The sequence below is a fragment of the Octopus sinensis genome, linkage group LG1 (assembly GCF_006345805.1).
Source record: "Octopus sinensis linkage group LG1, ASM634580v1, whole genome shotgun sequence".
NCBI classification, from domain to species: domain Eukaryota; kingdom Metazoa; phylum Mollusca; class Cephalopoda; order Octopoda; family Octopodidae; genus Octopus; species Octopus sinensis.
In genome coordinates, this window is record NC_042997.1 from 53,443,622 (window position 1) to 53,467,212 (window position 23,591).

General features: G+C 35.6%; 1 protein-coding gene across 8 annotated transcripts in view; it reads left to right on the plus strand.

The window, feature by feature from the left end:
- Positions 1 to 23,591, plus strand: part of LOC115212530 (orphan steroid hormone receptor 2) — a 204,607-nt gene that overhangs the window by 49,364 nt on the left and 131,652 nt on the right. For 7 of the 8 annotated variants that reach the window (XM_029781356.2, XM_029781357.2, XM_029781353.2 and 4 more), the window contains exons 2-3: positions 15,412 to 15,812; positions 17,554 to 17,697. In XM_029781356.2, coding sequence (XP_029637216.1) covers positions 15,429 to 15,812; positions 17,554 to 17,697 — 528 coding nt within the window. In that variant the 5' untranslated portion in view covers positions 15,412 to 15,428. The remainder of the gene's footprint in view (positions 1 to 15,411; positions 15,813 to 17,553; positions 17,698 to 23,591) is intronic. The other variant, XM_029781361.2, reaches the window with a different exon arrangement.

Below are 23,591 nucleotides of genomic sequence, written 5' to 3' on the forward strand. Positions count from 1 at the left end.
TCAAATAACTTTTATTTATTTTTTGAATAATAAATAGATAGAATTATAACTATAAGATACTTTTTGTGTTTCTAGAGAATTATTTAAACACGTGGAGTTAATTTGCTTAAAAAAATAACAAAAAGCTCAACTATAGAGAAGTACTGAAGTTGAATAAAAATGATAGGAAAATAAAATAATTTTTTAATTCCAGTGTTTTTTATCCTTATGATATCTGTTTGTTTTCATGTCTTGGAGCAGTATTTCTCAACCATTTTTTGCTTCTGGACCCTTTTGATTCCTATTTTCAATGTTAAAAAAAATCCTGTATATTTTTAATATTAAATGTTATTAGAAATTGTGAAGTATATTTGCCACTAAAGGCGGTGCTCCAGCATAGCCACAGTCAAATGACTGAAACAAGTAAAAGAGTATACAATTTCTAATAATAATAAATCTCTGAGTGTGGTATAAACAGTAGCTGCACGACATCATGAAATATATTTGCCACTTAAATGTGGCTAACCCCTAAGGGTGGATGCTACTGTAGCTTGTAGCCTCCACTTAAATGTGGCTAACCCCTAAGGGTGAATGCTACTGTAGCTTGTAGCCCCAGAGGTGTCCTCTGGGGCTATAAGCTGGCAAATATATTTCATGATGTTGTGCAGCTACAGTTTATACCTCACTCAGAGATTTATTATTATTAGAAATTGTATACTCTTTTACTTGTTTCAGTCATTTGACTGTGGCTATGCTGGAGCACTGCCTTTGGTTGAGCAAATCGATCCCAGGACTTATTCTTTGTAAGCCTAGTACTTATTCTATCAGTCTCTTTTGCTGAACCGCTAAGTTACGGGGACGTAAACATACCAGCATCAGTTGTCAAGCGATGTTGGGGTGGAGGACAAACACAGCCACACAAACATATACACACACACATACATATATATACATATATACGATGGGCTTCTTTCAGTTTCCGTCTACCAAATCCACTCACAAGGATTTGGTTGGCTCAAGGCCCAAGGTGCCACACAGTGGGACTGAACCCAGTTATTAAAATATTTTGGATATTATAGAAGTATAACCAATTAATTGCACCTAATTTTTAACAACAGATTCTTACATGGATCCCCAAGGGTCATATGAACCCCAGTTGAAAGCCTCTGTCTTTTCATATCTTAAAACTTTTTTTGTTTTTATCAAAGTAGGAAAGAGTGTTTTGACTACTATAATTATTGTGGAGTATCAACTTCAAGTTGTTACTATAGTCAATTAAGAATATGATCTATTAATATTTAGGATAGTTTTGCTTTACTTCTACATCATCATCATCGTTTAACGTCCGTTCTCCATGCTAGCATGGGTTGGACGGTTCGACCGGGGATCTGGGAAGCCAGAAGGCTGCACCAGGCTCCAGTCTGATCTGGTAGTGTTTCTACAGCTGGATACCCTTCCTAATGCCACCAGCCCTTCCTAACACCCTCCAATAAATATTTATTCAGTGTCTCGACCTTGTAAAACTCATTGGAGTCTGAACTTTTTCAGAACTGGCAAGAGAACTCTACTAGAAACCAGAATGTTATTTTGATTTTTTAACGACAAACACTGAAGTTTTCTTTCTGTTTAGAATTGAAATTTTTCTAAGAGATACCTTATTTTTACCTGTTGATTCTATTTTGGTATTTTCTTGGTTTTGCTTTTCTTTGTTAGAGAGTTTGTTATCGCATGCTTTTGTTACATTTTCATCTTTTGCTTTTATTTCTGTGTTTGTTTGAGTGTAGACTTGTTCATATGCATGCATATATATTAGACCTTAGACAACGCCCCCCGCCCCCACCTCTCCTTTCTCCACTGACTTGATTGTTTGACCTCTATCATTGACCCATCCCCCAAGAAGGTTATTAGTTTTGTCGCCAGAGGATAGCCATGGATACTGTAGCAGTAGCATCTGTAATGACAGCAGCAGTAGTGATAGGGGGGAACAGTCAGTATAGGTGACTGTACTACTGCTTATTGTCACTATGGCTGCTACTGCCTTTGCTTCCCCCCACCACCACCACCACCGTAGCTGCTGCTACCCTTGCTCTGAATGTTAAACCAACCAGCAATCTATGAGCTGCAAGCTATTGATTTAGCGTTTCACCTCTTGTACATATATAACTTCAGTCTTGCTCAGCGGTCATCTGGTTTAGTTGCAGTTGCTATTGCTCAAAATCTATCGCCTGCAGCTTTAAAGCCTTATTTTTCAGCAGTCATCAACTGTTGATTTTTTTTCTCTCACTGCTCCTGCCCAACTTATTCATTGTATCTTACCACATTCATCTATATATTCTGTTGTCTTTATGTATATAATTTTAATATAATATACCCTTTTTGTTCCCTCTGTTTGTGTCGGGTTTCCCTTCATCTCTGCATATGAATTTTTTACGGGTTAATTGAATGTTGTATTGATCAGATGCATAAGCTCCTTTAAACTAGATGTAGTCCTTGCTAAGTACTAGTAATAATTGAATCACATAGATTGCATTTTATTGGGTGTGCTTTTCCAATTTTAAAATGAGGATTTTATTGAATTAAATAATATAAGGCAATTTCATTTAATTCAATAAAATTAATAGCAATAAGGACTGGAAAAGGAGAGAAATCGTGTGTGTGTGTGTACATATTTGCATACATGCGTGCATATATATATATATATATGTGTGTGTGTGTGTGTGTGTGTGTTTATATATATACATATACACACGTTTGTGTGTGTGGTGTGTAGTTAAGGAGTTTGCTTGGCAGCCATGGCAACCATGTGGCTTGGGGTTTGATCCCATTGCATAGCGTCTTGGGCCAGTGCGTTCTGCTGCTATAGGTTTCGATTTACCGTTACTATGTCAGTGAAATTTGGTAGACAGAAGGTGTGCAGAAGCCTGTTGTCAAGTTTGCAGGTATATATATATATAGGTATGGTGATGCAAACAGGAAAAATAGAAATCAAAATATGAGTATATGTATATTTTTATTAATATTTAGCTGAAGCAAAGAAGCAACAGAATGACTCAAGGGCTGAGAGTTTCGTGCCACTGCATGAAACTCCTGGCCCTTGAGTCTCTAGCTTTTACTAAATCATCATCATCATCATCAAATATTAATATATATATATCATCATCATTTAACGTCTGCTTTCCATGCTGGCATGGGTTGGACGATTTCTGGCCGAGTGTCTACAGCTGGATGCCCTTCCTAATGCCAGCCACTCCGAAAGTGTAGAGGTGCTTTTATGTGCCACCAGCACGAGGGCCAGTCAGGTGGTACAGGCAACGGCCACGCTCAGTGGTGTTTTTTACGTACCACCTGTACAGGAGCCAGTCCAGTGGCACTGGCAACGACCTTGCTTGAATATTGTTTTTCCCGTGCCACCAGCACAAGTGCCAGTAAGCCGACACTGGTAACAATCATGCTCGAATGGTGCATTGTGTTTTTTTGTGAATTTATATTTATGTTCTAAAAATAGGAGTAGTTGATGTCAGTGTCCTTTATGTCCTATAACTTAACAATTTGATAAAAAGAAATTGATAAATAAGTATCTAAGTATCACAATGAAATAAATTCTAGGGTCAATATGATCGATAAGGCAATGTCCTGGCATGACCATTATTTAATGACTGACATTGATAGAAGAATTATAGAATAAAAAATATAACTCGCTCACATATGCACACACATATCTGTGTGTGTGTGTGTATATATATATCTGTATGTAGGCTTGGAGAAGCCATTATGAAAGACTGCTGAATGAGGAGAATGAATGGGAGGAGGAGAGCCTGCCAAATGTTGACCCAGTAGAGGGACCAGCTACCCGAATAGACAGCTCCCTTGTAGATAAGGCAATTAAGGATATGAAACCAGGCAAAGCCCCTGGCCTATCAGGAATCACTGCTGAGATGCTTAAAACAGCTGGCTATGTGGGCTATGCCATAGTCACCCGCATTGTAAACCAGGTAGTTCACAATGGAGTCATACCCAATGACTGGTGCAGCAGCACCATAGTCAACTGCTACAAGGGTAAGGGTGATGCTCTAGATAGAAATAACTACAGAGGTATCAAACTGTTGGACCAGGTGATGAAGGTCTCAGAGAAGGTCATAACCAATCTCATTAGGGAGAGAATTTGTTTAGATGAAATGCAGTTCGGTTTTGTACCAGGTAGAAGCACCACTGATGCTATATTCCTGGTCCGACAACTGCAGGAGAAGTACCTAGCTAAAGATAAACCCCTCTACATAGCTTTTGTAGACTTGGAGAAAGCCTTTGACAGGGTTCCCCGTTCCCTTATCTGGTGGTCGATGCGGAAACTGGAGATTGAAGAATGGCTAATAAGGGCTGTACAGGCTCTATACAGAGAGGCTGTCAGCAAGGTTAGGATTGGCAACGAATATAGTGAAGAATTCCGGGTAGAAGTAGGTGTGCACCAGGGCTCAGCCCTCAGTCCCCTTTTATTCATCATAGTCCTTCAGGCAATAACAGAGGAATTCAAAACGGGATGCCCCTGGGAGCTCCTCTATGCCGATGACCTAGCTCTCATAGCAGAATCACTACCGGAACTAGAAGAGAAATTTCGGGTGTGGAAGCAAGGGTTGGAATCAAAGGGCCTTAGAATAAATGTAGCAAAGACCAAAGTATTAGTAAGCAGCAAGAGGTACTCAGCACACATCCCCTCGGGTAGGTGGCCCTGCTCAACCTGTAGGAAAGGTACAGGTAGAAACTCCATAAGATGCACCCAATGTAAGTTATGGACACATAAGAGGTGCAGCAACATTAAAGGGAAATTAACAGATAAGATAGCTTTCATGTTGCGGCAGATGCACAGGGACAATAGACACAACAGACACTCAGAAAACAGATTCCATCACACTCCAGGGAGAGAAACTAGAAGTAGTTGATAGTTTCCGCTACCTGGGAGACCAAGTTAGTAGCGGAGGTGGATGCACAGAGAGTATCACCACTAGAATACGAATAGCCTGGGCAAAGTTCAGAAAGCTCCTACCCCTACTGGCAACAAAAGGTCTCTCCCTCAGAGCAAAAGGTAGATTGTATGATGCATGTGTGCGAACTGCCATGATTCACGGTAATGAAACATGGGCTGTGACTGCAGAAGACATGCGTAGACTTGAAAGAAATGAAGCTAGCATGATCCGCTGGATGTGTAGTGTCAGTGTGCACGCAAAACAGAGTGTAAGTATCCTGAGAGAAATGCTGGATATAAGAAGCATCAGATGTGGTGTGCAAGAGCGACGCTTGCGATGGTATGGTCATGTGCTGCGGATGGATGAAGAGAGATGTGTGAAGAAGTGCCACTCCCAAACAGTTGAAGGTATCAGGGGGAGAGGTAGACCCAGGAAGACATGGGATGAGGTGGTCAAGCATGACCTCAGAGCATTGGGCCTCACTGAGGCAATGGCGAAGGACCGAGATCTCTGGAGATATGTTGTGACTACAAAGACCCGGGCTGCTTTCTGCAGCAATTCCACATACCCCCTACCCATTCTAAGTACCCCGGATCCCCAAGTACCCTGGATCCCCAAAGTACCCCGATCCCCAAAGTACCCCGGACCTCGTTGCCCCCGTGCCGCTGACACGTTAAAATGCTCGAACCGATTGTGACGATGCCGGACCCTCCGGCCCCTGTGCAGGTGGCACGTAAAAAGCACCCAATCCACTCACGGAGTGGTTGGCGTTAGGAAGGGCATCCAGCCGTAGAAACTCTGCCAGATTCAGACTGGAGCCTGGAGCGGCCCCTGGCTTCCCAGACCCGGTCGAACCGTCCAACCCGTGCTAGCGTGGAAAGCGGACGTTAAACGATGATGATGATGATGATATATATATATATATATATACACACACAAAATAAGTCTTATTTATTATACCCCACTTTATCCATTTCTCTCTCTCTCACATGTTTCTTGAAATTACTTTAATTCATCAGATTGGCCAACTGATATTTGTTTTTAACAATGCCCATATTAAGTTGCATGTCTGGCTTTATGAAATGGGTTATGTATTGATTAGACTATTAGCTTAATCTTTCACATTTCTATCTACTTTCCAATCTGTATACTTCACAAATGTCTTCATGTATTTTTTTTTCCCCCCCATATATTCACTCGCATTCCTAGTTTCTCTGTTGCCACTCGTTTCTACTCACCTTGTACCGTGAGTTGTCTCTAGCACACCTTGTCATCACTGTTTATCTTTTTTTGCGGCTACTTCTAATTCATTCTCTTTTCTAAATGTCTGAAGTCATGTAGCTTCTCTACAACAAGGATCTGCTCTGTCCCATTCTCTCATACTTTAACCCCTAATTTCCAAGCATAAAACTGTCCCCCCCCACTCCTCTGGGGTTGTTGTCATGCAAACTGCAAGGTCACTTTACTAGTACCCTTGGCATTAGAAAAGTACCCAGTATACATTGTGAAGTGGTTGGCATTAGGAAAGGCATCTAACCATAGAAGCCATACCAAACAGACACTGGAGCATGATGTTGTTCTTCAACTCAGTAGATCCTTTCAAACTATCGAACCCTTGCCTACATAAAATGTGGACAGGAATTGATAATGATGATTCATATGACCCCAAAGATATATATCCCTCTTTGTTCCATTCAGTCTATCAGTTTCTTCTTGTCACTCCAAAATGTCTTATTCTCTTCCAGATTTGTGTTAACTACTTTACCCAATCATTCTTCTTCAGAATTGCTTCCTGTTGAAAGTCCCTTTCTGCTCATATTTTTTATCTATCCACTAAATGGTAACTATTCAGATTGAACATTTAACTACAAACATTTTTTACCTCTTTCCTCTTGTATCTATTTTGGAAACTCTAAATTAGTAAATATAAATAACAGTTTTTATAGGTAACCGAGAGAGAGAGAGAGAGAGAGAGAGGAATCATTGTTATTCTTTAGCAGCAGGTCAGGTCAGTTCTGATCAAGCAGATTTATGATCAAAGGCTTCTAGCTATGGCCATTCTGACTTCATGCAAATATAATATGCCCTCGGCAACATTATCCAACTGCAGCAAATTATCAGAATTGTTGACCACTGGACAAAATACTTGCGGCATATAGTTATAACATTTTATGTTTAAAACTTTCCAGGGTTTGCCTTTTATCTTTCTCTGGTCAAACATTGATTTAATATTCCTATAAAGCTTCCTTGATGTAAATGGAGTTATATTAGATGAATGTGCCTTTTTTAAGACTCTAGGGTAAAATTTCAGGGAGTTGTAACAGCACAGTCAATCACAGGTTGATTAATTGCTTATTGCTTTCAGGTAGGTTCAATATGCAGCATCCTAACAAATTGTTGCATGTGATTAAACCATAAAAAAATACTGAACTATTGACAGGTAGTATCTTTAAGCTTTATATGCTATAGTGAAAATAACAACATAAAAAATGAGATAAAATTTGCTTGAGGAGTGTCATACCATGTCCCATAAAAAAATTCAGATGAGATTTGCGTTTTACCATCATCTCCAGCACCAGCTTTTATTTATAAAGTCAGATTTGCTAGAGAACACTTTCATGATCTTTCTCCTTCCTTAGATTCACTTAAGAAGTTTAGAAAGAAAATCAAAGATAATTTGGATGACTTCTCATATGAGTTTGAGAACTTGTGGACCTAAATTAATGGAAAAGGATCAAACTTTATGTAGATCTTCCTTCAGAGGACAGTTATTTCTTGAACGAATGGCAGCTTTGACATAGTGTTGTCTGTAGGAGTACTGGATAGATTGAAAGAACAAATAGTTCTAAGTTGGGCCTGCTGCAGAAAACACCAGCAGTAAAGGTTTTCCAAACTATTTGCTGTGTTTTTTTAAAAAAGAAGGTTGAACAATGAAAGAAATGAAAGAGCTTCAAGTCATTTCTATTATTCATTTGCAGACCACTTTCTAGTGTTTGCTAGTTTCACTTTCATATTATTCTGGTAACTCTCTGCCTCTCTTTTATTGTTATATTTCTAATACAAGATGCTGAAAAGTTCCTGACTTTGGATAAAAGAAATTACAGGAGGATCAGTTCATTATGATTTTATTCAGCATATTCCCCTTTCAGATTCACACACTTATTGCAGCAGTTATTCAGTTTTTCTAAACCCTATAAAAGAAACTTGGAAGATTGGGCCCCCAATCAGTCCTTTTGTGATACCCTTAAAGTCAGGAACTTTTCATTTATATTTATTATTTTTATCTTATGGAATATACGATTAGCATAAAAATTATAATCTTGGTGGCTTAGTATTCTGGTCATTAACATATCATGGAGTCATGTTCTGAAGAAAGCATACAGGATAAATAGTCAAGGATTAAGATATTCTGTACTGATCTTCAGCATGGTTCTGATGTTGCATTGAACATATGTTGTATTTTCTTAGTCAAACCCCTTCAATAAAAACAAAAGAAATATTGTTAATTATCCGAACATTATTTACATCATTACTAGTCTTATCTTAAAAATTTATGCAACATGAATATATTTAAAGATATGAATAATTTATGTAGTAACATGAATTAGTAATTATACTTACAGTTATTGTCTGTGTGTGACACTTTTGTCACAGAAAGTGCCTGGGAAGAAATGGGGGAGAGAGAGAGAGAGTGCTCATATATGCATAGAAAAGTAATAGAGAAATAAGAATAAATGAGGAAGAAGAGCAACAAAAATTATTGCCACAAGTAGTGGACTTGAAAGATATTGTATATTGGATATTAGGAAGGACAGCTTATTTCTAATATAAATACTAGATAAAGTGGAAAAAATTTAACAAATATAAATTATAGTGTCTAGCAAATTCAGCAAATATCAGTAGGGTAGATACATACGTGGTATCATTATTGCATATCAAAATAAAGTTGAATATTTGTAAAACAAATATTCATGAGATACTTATATTCAATATCAGGGTTGTGACCATAGTTTTTTTATTAAGTGATTATATAATATAAATATATATATTTGTGTGTGTGTGTGTGTATATCACCATGACCGACCAGGCTATCAGATATTGCGTTCGCATTGTTTTAGCCTTCGAATGACGCCACCCCGCTGGCTAAGCGAGCAGGCCAACAGAAGAAAGAGTGGTGAAAGAGTACAGCTGGGATCACCACCCCCTGCCGGAGCCTCGTGGAGCTTTTAGGTGTTTTCGCTCAATAAACACTCACAACTCCCGGTCTGGGAATCGAAACCGCGATCCTACGACCGCGAGTCCGCTGCCCTAACCACTGGGTCATTGCACCTCCATGTATATATATATATATATATATATTATATATATATATATGTATGTATGTATACACCCACTTCAATGATTATCTGCCTTTTCTATCCCAACACATAGGAAATATTTGGTTAATTTTTGCATGCACTACAAAAATATTACATTTGAAGATGAAGAAGTCAGTATTGTAATAACTAATTTATTTATGCATTTTTATTTAACTGAACCACAATCGCTACAAAGGAACAATAAAGTTCTTGGTGTGCTTAATAGAAGAAAAATGAAATCAGTAATTTTATTTTGAAAAGCAGTTTAATAAAGTATATTCCTAACTCCTTTGTTTCACCTTTTGAAATGCTCTCTCACTCCTCAAGTTGAGATCCCTTGATATGCATCTATATTTGTTTTGGTTTGTTGAAGCATTAACAAATTTGGGAATTGGCCATTTAAATAAGCTTGAATGCAAATCAAAGACTATATAATAGATTATAATTTATCAGGTAAAATAAAACTTAGAGGAGGGCAAAAAAAGACAATTATTTTCTGCTGGTAGTGAAAAGGGTAAAAAGAAACAAAGTATATTGATTATAAAACAAAATATTTCAACTTATAGAAAGAAAATCCATTTCAGTGCTTACATGTGATTTTGATTTATCCCAGTTAAAGAGCTCTCTGCTAAATGAAAAGATAAGTGTTGTGTCAGTGGTGCAGTGAAAGCTTTTGCATCCATTAAATTTATAATCATCACAAAAATATAGAAAAGAAGATGGGCTATAATTGAGTAAATGGAAAAAATTTTTATCATAAGGACTGAGGACAAAATTAAAATAAGAAGAATATTGCTCATCCTTTTAGCAAGCAGAGTCTGTTTCAAACATTGAAAGACTGCACCAATGATACCAATATCAGATTTTTGTAGCAAGTCAGGGATGGTTTAAACATTTTAAAACTGTATCATAATTTCTATGAGGCAAAGATAAGTGGAAAAGATAACAAGTGTTAATAAAAAATGGTGCAGATGCATTTAAAGAAACATTGCATAATATTATTGTTAGTAAGAGATATTTGCCAGAACAAATATTTAATGTTGATGAAAGTGGCTCATATTGGAAGTGCACACTTGAATATTCCTTTATTCATCAAGAGCTGAAAGCTTTGCCAGGTTTCATGGCATTTAAAGATTGAGTGACTCTTCTTGAGGAAAATGCGGTTGGGTTTAAAACTTATGTCACTTTTTGTTCATCACTGTGAAAAACTCAAGTGCTTTCAAGAATGTTGGCAAGTACATGCTGCCTGTTACCTTACTACTTCAGTAAAAATGCATGGATGACTAAACAAGTTCTTTGAAGATAGGTCAATAGAAATTTTTATTCACCAGATAAAGGAATATTGTAATTGTGAGAAAACTTCATTAAAATTTTTTATTTATTTTAAACAATATGAGTCGTATCTCTAGACAATTTGAATCTTAATATAAAAGTTGTTTAACTATTTCCAAAAATGATATCTCTAATCTAGCTTATGAATCAAAGACCTATATGTGTATTCAAAGCAGATTATCATTGTCATTTAACGTCTGCTTTCCATGCTAGCATGAGTTGGACGATATGACTGAGGACTGGCAAACCAGATGGCTGCACCAGGCTTCAATCTGATCTGGCAGAGTTTCTACAGCTGGATGCCCTTCCTAATGCTAACCACTCCGAGAGTGTAGTAGGTGCTTTTATGTGCCACCGGCACGATGGCCAGTCTGGCGGTACTGGCAATGGCCACGCTCAAATGGTGCTTTTTACATGCCACCAGCACAGGAGTCAGTCCAGTGGCACTGGCAACGACCTCGGCACATATTTTTTTTTTATTTTGTAAAACTGATTTTAGAAAACAGACTGTTCAATGAATTTTCTCAATAAACAGATGTCAATTTTGTAAAGTATAATTCTGCTGTAGAGAAAGCCCTCGATGACTCTACACTTTAAAATCTAATGAAAAGTAAAGCATTATGTAGTGATCTAAGTTACTTCAAAACACTTCAATTCTTTTTTTGGCACCAAAAGAAGTAGAAGGTTCATTTACAATCAGATAATATCTAATGTCTCTGTTTTGTTCAAATTTTCTGCAAATAGCTGATCATCACTTTGAGCTTGTTCTTCTTCAATTTTTAGTCTTGTTGCACCTCTATGGCAAACAAAAGCTGATGTTTTATTCACTAATACTTCGAATTTCATACTCAACTAATTCTTCAGAAAAAATGTCTTTGAAAAATTCTGTTTGCTTGTTTTCTTTTTAGAAAGAAATAAAACCAGTTCAACATGTTTATTTGTCAAAAGTTTGGGGATATGAAAATATTTAAGCTACCTTAGAAATTCCATTTGTCTTCTTGAAGAACTATAATTACCCAAGTTTTCTTTTTAGTAACATTACTAAAGTAGTTTCCTTGTGTGAAAGTTTCTTAAAATAAACTTCATAGAGACTTCAGTGGTCAATGCTCATCATCATCATCATCATCATCATCATTTAACATCCATTTTCCATGCTGGCATTGTTGGATGGTATGACAGGAGCTGGTCAGCTGAAGAGTTGCCTGGGCTCCATGTCTGTTTTGGCATGGTTTCTATAGCTGGATGTCCTTCCTAATGCCAACCACTTTACAAAGTGTACTGGGTGCTTTTATGCAGCACCACCTCAGGTGGTTTTTATGTGGCACCAGCACCCATAGCCCACAAGATTAAGAACACTCAGCTGAAGAGGAATGCAGGGGATGTACCTGTATGCAAGGATGACCACATACTTACTTAAATTGATGTGTCTTCTCAAGCACCATACTTTTTAATTGAAAGTCTCTGTGAATTGAATTACTCTTAATGCTTTAGAGATACATCGTTTGAGTGTTAAAAGTCTTTCTATAGTACTTAAAAGGCTGTGCCACTTTGTTTTCTAGTCAAGGTTGAGCTTCACTTCTTTAATGTTAACCCTTTCGTTACCAACCCAGCTGAAACCGGCTCTGGCTCTGAGTACAAATGTCTTGTTTTCATAAGTTTTGAATTAAAATCTTCCACCAAACCTTAGTCACAATTTATGCTCCTAACACTAGCTGAATGATAACCAAGTTATTTTACTAAATTCTTTGTTATATTTAAAGTAATTGAAAGAAACACAGAGCATCTCAAAATAAATACAGTAATGAAAGGGTTAAATCAGTCTCTAACAAAATAAACTTGAATAAGTTTACTTGAGGCAAGGGAGTTAAAACTAAAGCCATTAAGGGCAACAAATTTTGCAATTTTTCTTCAATAGATTTTGAAATAAGAAAATTAAGTTAAAGATTTTTGTCTTTTTGCTTCATTCTCATTCATAAAATCAATGGCACTAAATTTATGTACTAACAGCTCAGTAATTCAATCACCACAGCACTTCAGTAATTTTTACTCTTTAATCAGCTTCCTCTTCAGTGTCATCTTTTCTTTTTAAAATAGTTTCAGATGTTTGACTTTTGTGACATTGTATAAAAAACATGATATGTTTATTATGCAATATGCAATCCAAAAAGAAATTATTGAAATATTATCATTCTAATTGAATATTACATCTAATACAATACGGACAGAAAAAGCAAACTGGAAATATAAAACATTAAAACATTAAATGTTAGAAGCAATTCACTTGTTATTATACTTAGTTTATAATGCATTATATTAAAATGGATTTGTGATTTTAAAATATGTTTTAATTAAAAAATTAGCATTACGTTTCTCCCACTGTTGCTAAGGAGATAAATAACTTTAGTGATCTCAGGCAACATCTAAGAATTAAGCATGTTGCTTGAACAGATATTGAAGTTTGAAACTCGTTGTGGGTTGAAAGTGTTTTTAGGAAACCTAATATTATTGGGAAAAGATACTCTCCTCCAGAATTCTCACTGTTTATGTTGTTTCTGTTCATTCAGGGTAACATGACTATTATAGTGTGTTGAAGAGAGGGTAATTACAGAGAGTGGAATAAGGGGGGGGGAGAGGGAGAAGGAAGGCACACTGGACGAGAGGAAAGAAATAGGAAAGATATTGCATACAGAGTGATGAGAAATAGTAAAAGAAAGGTGTTTGCAGGTAATGGAGAGAGAGAGCAATTGGTGAATATCTATAGGAATGGTCAGTGTAAGAGAATGCGATGGAGGTCCTCCACATTCAAGACACAAGTCTCACGGCCATGCAGCTTTGTACACAAGCAGTACACAATGTCCTTCACTTTTGAGGGAGAAAATTCCTTTGTTGCCAGCAAATTTAATGGCTTCTTGAGCTTTCTACAGCCATTCTTATACTGGCTATTACACTTTTGAACCCACCCCCATTGCTAGTTAGGTCACCTTAATAACAAAAGCTTTCAACTACTGTTTGGTAGCTGTTCAGGCATTTGAAAGAATCTATTTCCTGAGTGCTGCTTGTGCTTTTTGTCCTAAAGCACCTGCTGCATATAAAATCTGCCTTCTCTGTTAGCCTACCTATGTGTTTGCAATGAGCATGTTGGAATATTAAATTACTGTTGTGTTAACAGTGTTTCAATGAAACACAACACTATTTATACACCAGTAATTTAATATTAGCTGCCAAGAAAGTGTTAAATATGCAAATCAGTCTATCCAGTTTACTTTAGCCACTATTATCAATTGGTTTATAAACAGTGGATAGTTAGGAAAGTGCCCAGCTGTTTTTTTTCTGTTCTACCCATGAACATATTGTGTGTGTAGACCTAATGCATATTTTTTTTGTAATATACAGTGTGCACTAAAAATCTGCTGATATGTTCTATATACATTATATGAATTTATAAACTTTCAAGAGAATGTGAAATAATTCTTTTTTGGAATATTGACTCTTAAGGCACATCTTCTAAAGCTATTAATAATAGCATGTAAATATTGGGTTGAAAAACTCCTGATAGAAAAAGTTGAAGAAAGCCTTGAACTTTATCTATCCCAAAAGGGTATTTTTTTAAACATAATATTTACATGCTATTATTAATAACCTTAAGTGATGTGCCTTAAGAGCCAATATTCTGAAAAAAGATGCACACATGCACACACACACACACATTATAAACATTCCTATATGTATATGATTATATACACATTTATAAAAATGCGTGTGTGTATACTCATCTATCAGCATAGGTGAGACTTGAAGTCCTCTAATCAACTTGTTTTTCACTGTGAAAATGTGTGTGTGTGTGTGCGTGCGTGTTCGCATGTGTTTATATAATCAGTATGAGGTTAGTTATAACCCAGGAATAAGTCAATGAATTTCTCTCATTGACACTTTTTGTTGACTGACTTACAGAGGTCTATTGATCAGCACTCCTATTTCTTTCTTTTTCTGTTTTAGACCAGTTACTCTTTTTCAGTGTGAATTGCTCTAGGAAGGGAAGCTAACTTTTACAGTTCTATCATAGATTTATAAATTTAAAATATGTGTATCTGCATATTTGCACATAAATAAAGACCTACACACAGACAAGCATAAATCTATACCTAATAGAGACTTCTATAGGATTGCTTGACTTGCTACAAATAACAACTTACACTTCTTCACATCATACTCTTTAAAAAAAAACCCCAACAAAATGGTCATGGTTGGAGCACTTTTGATCTCAGGTTTCCTTAATTGGGACTGGTGATATTGCAAAACAGTAGTAAGAATATCATATCTATAGTGCATATGCACATAGAGACAGAATGTATGTACTTCATATTATTATATACATATGGTGATACACATATAAGCATGTGTTTGTATAAGTATATGATAGACATGCATCTTTATATACTTATTTATATATGTATATATGTAAACCAGATATTTTATGTATTCATACAAATACATATATACCTGGAAGAGGTTTTTGGGTAGTTTGGTATCTTTGTTATTCTTCTGCAATAAATTAGTAATTTTTTTCTTCTTTTTAGTTAAGCGATTTTGTGAAGCTTTGCTAGTGTCGGGTTACAGAGTTGGTTCTTTATTAGCACTAAAAATACTTAGTTTACGTTGCACTAAAAACAATCAATTTAATTAATTCTAAAATTAATATGATGTATTATTAGTTTTAATACTGTTAACAGATAATGTGATAATGATCTTATGTTGATTGGTTGTTTTACTTGTTTGCATTTCAGGTGGTTAATAGCAACTGATGTCCTCAGTGGAGGAGGCCAAGCAGCAGTCACAAATCAAGACTGCCCAAACTACACCCACTAATCGACCTTCAGATGCAACCAGTGCTGCCAGCAGCTGTGTAGTTGATGACAACTCTGACCTAGTGCCACAGCAGCAGCAGCGGCAGAAGCGGCAGAAAGCAAAAGCTTCTGCTGATGGTGACAACAGGAAAGCAGAAACTATTGTTGCCATGGAAGCAGGCAGCAACCTTACTGAAAATGTCATTCATGTGATTAGCCCTACTGCTGTGGTCGCTGCATCTGTTGACTCTTCAACCAATAGTGCTGTCACAGTTACACCCAGTGTTCACACCATCACTATATCTGGTAACAATTTGTCAATTCCATTCAGTTCTTCATTGGTAAGATATTTTCATGTTTTTTTCCTCCTTTCTTTCATTTCATTGTTATTTTTATCGCTTCAAAAATGGAAAAAGAATATTTCAATTCATTCAACTCATCCTCTGCAACTTTTCCCCCTGGGATATATGTTTTGTGACATACATTTGTTACACTCTTCTGCCTTTGTTACACATATGTATTTCACTCCTTTTCTTTTTTCTTTTTTTACACATGTTTGTCAGGAATTACTAATCACTGGGTTATGCATCCAATTTGGATTCATTCGGAGTATTGTTGATGCTTTAAACAAACATTGTTATCAGTGTTGTTTATTTTAGTGTTTCTCCTAATTCCATGTGTGACATTAATGGCTACATTTATAGCATTAAAACAAATTGACATTACCCAGCAGTTTTAACTCTGATTTTTGCTCACACTTACAAATAATCCAAAAACATACACACACATACATACATGCAACGTGCGTACACACACACACACACACACGTTGACTGGGTCAGGGTGTTAGGCTGGGGAGGTTAGGTCGGGTGAAACATCAACATACATTTCACTTATGCAAATGTTGCCTGAAGTTTATTGATTACTATATACCCATTGCTATGAAGAACAAATATGCAAGCCTTCTTCGTTTAATGAGTTAAATATAGTTGTTGTAGGGATGTTAAACAAGCTCCATGGGGGTTTGTTTATTTTTTTCATTTAGTCACTCTCTCTTTCTCTTTCTCTTCCATCTCACTCCTGCTCTCTCTCTCTCATACAACTCTTTCCAATGGAAGGATTTTTCCATTATTTTGGAAGTCTTCATTGGCACTTTCATTCTCAGTTCTGCAATAATCAACAGCTGTTAATTTTGGCATATTTTAAATGCTTTTTCTCATTGTATTTTACTTAATTATCCTTTAAAAAAACAAGAAAAACTTAACTGTGTCTGTGATTCCTTTTATTTAATCATTTAGAATAGAAGAGCTCTTTTTTTTTTTTAAAAAAAATAAAAAACTTTTGCCTTAGTATTAGTAGATATTAACAACACAACGTCTGTAAGGTTAATAGTCTCAATTTGGCGACATTGTACTATTATAGGAAAGTTTGGCAATTAGTAACTAAATATTTGCAAATAATCTTAAGATAATTAATAGTAAGCCGATTGAGAAAATTAGTAATACATCTTGATGGTAATTGCTAATTTGCCACATAGCTTGATTATTTCATTAATTTACTTTTTGTTTACTTTTAACCTCAGCAAAATATTGCAATTATTTTTTTCACATTAAAAAGTATAAGAGTATTTAAAAAATAACTATTATGATAAGTGTTAGCATGCGACTTAGCTGTATGTATACTTGCATACATGCATACATATGTATGTATATACATGTATACAAAAGATTAACTTGACTATATTAGTAGAATATTTTTTAATTGTTATTTTTTACTTTTTTTTAATATTCTGTTTTTATTTAGCAATATATTTTTACTGGAATAAAAGAAAAAATAAAACATTAAAAATATAAAAGATTGAGTTATTGTTTTTTCTCAATAATTTGATTTCTTATATAATTTTTTTTTTTTGTTTTGTTTTGTCCTGTAAAAAATATGTTGCTAAATAAAAACAGAATTTGACTAATTATTCATTAAAGTATTGTTTATAAGTTTACCGTTTTCAAATTTCTAAAGCATGCTTTTGCAAAAGCATCATGGAAATATTGGGATCAATTTAACCATGTCTGTTACTTATTGCAGGCCTCCTCCACCCCCAATGGTACCCATATGGTTATGTCTCAAGAAATAGCTGCAAAATTGAAGGATAGCACACTTCCTGCTGGCCAGATTGTACAGGTGCCTGCAGCCGCTGTAACTGGTGTAGATTGGGCTAACAAGCTTAAGGTGGGTTATTTCACTTAAGAATCCTCTTCATCCAGCCTTTGGTTTCTAGGAAAGCAATGTCACTTACTATGTTTAAATTTTACACAGGATATTACTAAGTCATGTATATACAAACTTGTGCCACAAGATTGGCCATATTATTTATTAGACTTTGAATCAAAGCTTTAACAATTTACAGATTTTTACCTAAATGATGGGGAAATTTATCTGCATGTTTATTTTCTAGATGGGAGTTGTAATATGAAACTACTCCAGGTAGCCAATGGCTGTACTTATAAATCTATATATATAAAGCTGAATTTGTCTGTGTATGGCAGGTTTAGTAGCCTTCAACTAACACTCTCTCCTTCGAGACCCTGCGGCGCAAGTTGACCAAAATTAAGCGTATGATAGAAGAAGGCTTGCTCTTCATTCCCTAGAAGATAAAATTCAAATCGGACCATGTTAAGACCAAAATTTATTTACATCAAAATGGTGCTTTTTTTCTATGAAAATCCCCATTTTTTACGATTTTTTGACTGCTGTGTCGCCATTTTTCGGTATATTTCAACCAGAAAAATGTTCACTTAAAGAGAATAACAAGCTACATAATGCAAAATTTTTACTTTTCAAAAATTCCAATTCTGAAGGGTCGAAACAAACCCGAGCAACACCGGGCGATACTGCTAGTGTATGAATAAAATTAACAATCAGCATTATAATGTAATAATTCTAAAAACTTAATTCTAAATATTTTCAATAGAACACTTTCTTAACCTTAAACTAAGTATTTGTTTAAACATTCTTAATAGTTAATTACCAAATCTATTCCATTTTATATGAAATAATTTCATTTTCTGTCATTGCCTTAAAGGGCAAAAATTAAGATTAAACATTTTTTAAAATTATAAAATCATTGTTAAAATTAAAGTAAACTATATTAGATTCTATGCAGCTATTTCTTTAACTACTAAACTAGGTAAATTTTACATTTTATCTCTGTTTTATTTTTTAAAAAGAAAAATTTAGAAAAAGCATTAACATTTTGTAGTTACATTTAAGTCTATTTATCATTGCTAGCATGGGTTAGAAAATATATTATTGAGATATTGTTTTACAACTGGATGTCTTTCCTGTCACTAACACTTACCTGTTTTCCGTATAGGGATCACCTATTTCATATCTTCAAATATACAAAATCAGGGGCAAAGAAAATAATGCCACTGCTTGTGGCTCAGTGATTTTCAGAAGAGTGAAAATATAATGAAATACACAGATACACATGTGTGATACAGATTCATACACATCTATATACATGCATAATAAATGAAAAATGTATGGTCATCATCATCATCATCATCGTTTAACGTCCGTTCTCTATGCTAGCATGGGTTGGACGGTTCGACCGGGGATCTGGGAAGCCAGGAGGCTGCACCAGGCTCCAGTCTGATCTGGCAGTGTTTCTGCAGCTGGATGTCCTTCCTAACGCCAGGTTACCCTTCCTAACGCCAAGCCCTTCCTAATAAACAAATGACATAATGTATAATGAGTGTACAACCAGACAGGAGTCAAACACAGAAGGCCCCTAATATTTCATCAGTTATCAACCAATTGGTAATACTCAGTTTCGCATAATACACAACAAATTTGTGCAAACATATATCTATATGTGGATGTGTGTGTGTGCATGTACATATAAGTGGAAGTAGATTGTGCTAGGAATGTGACAAATTACTATATAAGATTGCAACTTTGAATAGCATCCAAATTAAACTCCCACCGCTATGTTAACTGGCAGAGGAACATGCATGCTGTATAAGGTTATTACATAGTATAAAGAGCACATGTAGTATGACAGAAAAACAGAAAACAAATTTTATTTATTACATATCCATTATAGTTGTTTCAACTTATCAAGATCAATGAATAATTACAAATTACAACTTATAACTGACTAAATGGATCATGGATTGCATCTTCAGATAGTGCGGTTCCCCAGCATTGGCTGCAGCCTCAAGGCTGAAACATATGGCGTTAGGAAGGGCATCCAGCTGTAGAAACACTGCCAGATCAGACTGGGCCTGGTGCAGCCTTCTGGCTTCCCAGACCCCAATTGAACCGTCCAACCCATGCCAGCATGGAAAGTGGACGTTAACTGATGATGATGATGATATATATATCTTATATATATATATAGGCATGACTGTGTGGTAAGTAGCTTGCTTACCAACCACATGGTTTCGGGTTCAGTCCCACTCTGTGGCACTTTGGTCAAGTGTCTTCTACTATAGCCTGGGGCTGAAAAAAGCCTTGTGAGTGGATTTGGTAGATGGAAACTGAAAGAAGCCTATCATATACATACATACATACATACATATATATATATATATATATAATGTGTGTGTGTGTGTATGTGTTTGTCCCCCCACCATCGCTTGACAACAGATGTTGATGTGTTTATGTGTCCGTAACATAGCGGTTCAGCAAAAGGAACCGATAGAATAAGTACAAGGCTTACAAAGAATAAGTCTTGGAGTTGATTTATTCAACTAAAAGGTAGTGATCCAGCATGGCCACAGTTAAATGACTGCAACAAGGAAAAGAATAACAGAAGAAAATAATATATATATTATATATATATCATCATCATCATCTTCATTGTCGTTTAACATCTGCTTTCCATGCTGGCATAGATTGGACGGTCTGACTGAGGACTAGTAAGCAAGAGGCTGCACCAGGCTCAATCTAATCTGGCAAAGTTTCTACAACTGGATGCCCTTCCCAATGCCAAACACTCCGAGAGTGTAGTGGGTGCTTTTACGTGTCACCGGTGCGAGGGCCAGTCAGGCAGCTCTGGCAATGACCACGCTGAAAAGGAGTTTTTTCTCCCCTGCACAGGAGCCAGTACAGCAGGACAGGCAACAACCATGTTCAAATGTTTTTCATGTGCCACCAGCACATGTGCTGGTAAAGCGACGCTGGCAATGATCACGCTCGAATGGTGCTTTTCACGTGACATCAGAACAGGAGCCAATCCGTGGCCCTGTCAACAATCATACTCAGATGGGCTTTTAATGTTTCACAGTGCCAATGAGGCGGTACTGTCATTGGCCACATCAGCAATTTTGATTTTGATTTCACTTGCCTCAGTAGGTCTTCACAAGCAAGGTTTATTGTCCAATGAATGAGGAGTATTCATAAATGGGCTGGTTACATCCACTGGCATAAGCCATGGGCTATGGTCTCACTGGGCTTGTCGGGTCTTCTCAAGCACAGGATATCTCCAAAGGTCCTGGTCACTAGTCATTGCCTCCGATAAGGCCCAATGTTCGAAGGTTGTGCTTCACCACCTCATCCCAGGTTTTCCTGGATCTACCTCTTCCACAGGTTCCCCCAACTGCTAGGGTGTGACACTTTTTCACACAGCTGTCCTCATTCATTTGCAACACATGAACATACCAGCGCAGTTGTCTCTCTTGCACACCACATCTGATGCTTCTTAAATCCAACTTTTCTCTCATGGCGCTTACACTGTGTTGTGTATGCACACTGACATTACACATCCAGCGGAGCATACTCGCTTCATTCCTTGTAAGCTTATGGATGTCCTCAGCAGTCATGGCCTATGTTTCACTGCCATGTAGCATGCCTGTTCATAAACATGCATCATAATCTACCTCTCGCTCTGAGCAAGAGGTCTTTTGTTGCCAGCAGATGTAGGAGCATGTATATATATATCTTTTACCTGTTTCAGTCATTTGACTGCAGACATGCTGGAGCACTACCTTTAGTCGAGCAAATCGACCCCAGAACTTATTCTTTGTAAGCCTAGTACTTATTCCATCGGTCTCTTTTGCTGAACCGCTAAGTTACGGGGACATAAACACGCCAGCATTGGTTGTCAAGCAATGCTAAGAGGACAAACACAGGCACACAAACATACGCACACACACACACACACACATATATATATATATATATACGATGGGCTTCTTTGAGTTTCCGTCTACCAAATCCACTCACAAGGCTTTGGTTGGCCCGAGGCTATAGTGGAAGACACTTGCCCAAGATGCCACACAGTGGGACTGAACCCAGAGCCATATGGTTGATAAGCAAGTCACTTACCACACAGCCACTCCTGAACCTATAATATATATATATATTTGCCCCAACAGGTCTTCACAAGCAGAGTTTAGTGTCCAATGAAGGAGGTTGGCATGGGTGCCAATCGTCGAATTTGGTTCAATTTCGAATTCAATTTCGATTTATATATATAATATCATCATCATCATCATCATCATCATTTCGGAAAACGGACGCTAAATGATGATGATGATATGATGATGATGATATTATATATATAAATCGAAATTGAATTCGAAATTGAACCAAATTCGACGATTGGCACCCATGCCAACCTTCCTTCATTGGACACTAAACTCTGCTTGTGAAGACCTGTTGGGGCAAGTGAAATCGAAATTGAACCATATTCGATGACTGGCACCTGTGCTAGTGTAGCACTAATAGCTCCATCTGAGGAGGATCACTGCCAGAGCAGCTGTCTGGCTTCCATGCTGGTGGCACGTAAAAGGCACCATTTGAGCGTGATCGTTACCAGCGTCGCCTTACTGGCACTTGTGCTGGTGGTATGTGAACAAAACATTCGAGCGAGGTCGTTGCCAGTGCTGCTGGATTGACTCCTGTGCAGGTGGCATGTAAAAAACACCATTTGAGCGTGGCCATTACCAGTACCGCCAGGCTGGCCCTCATGCCAGTGGCACGTAAATGCATCCACTACACTCTCGGAGTGGTTGGCATTAGGAAGGGCATCCAGCTGTAGAAACTCTGCCAGATCAGACTGGAGCCTGGTGCAGCCATCTGGTTCGCCAGTCCTCAGTCAAATTGTCCAATCCATGCTAGTATAGAAAGCAGACATTAAATGATGATGATGATATTATATATTATATATATAGATGATATATATATATATATTATATGTGTGTTATATATATATATATATATATATATATATATATATATATATATAATAGGTATTTATATTTATATACATTTATATATAATATTTATATTCATATACATTTATATATATATATATATATATATATTTATATTTATATACATTTATATATATATATATTTATATTTATATACATTTATATATATATATATATTTATATTTATATACATTTATATATATATATATATTTATATTTATATACATTTATATATATATATATATATATATTTATTTATATACATTTATATATATATATTTATAGTTATATACATTTATATATATATATATATATATTTATTTATATACATTTATATTATATATATATATTTATTTATATATACATTTATATATATATATACTATATACTATATATATTATATATTTATATACATTTATAATATATATATATATTATATTACATACATTATCTATATATATGTATATATATATATATTATATTTAAACTACATTTATATATATATATGAATATTTATTTATATTTATAACCTTTCATATATATATGTGTGTATTTATATTTTTATATACATTATATATATATATTATATTTATATTTATATCATTTATTATATATATATATTATAGATATATGTGTGTATATTCATATTTATATAATTTATATTTATATATATTTATGTATATTTATATTTATTTATTTATATACATTTATATCTATATATATATCTAATATGTATTATATATATCCGTATTTATAGTTATATTTTCTATTTATATATATTTATGTATATTTATTTATTTATATTTATATACATTTATATATATATCTATTATATATATATATATATCGATATATATATATATGTATATTCATATTTATATATATTTACGTATAATTTAT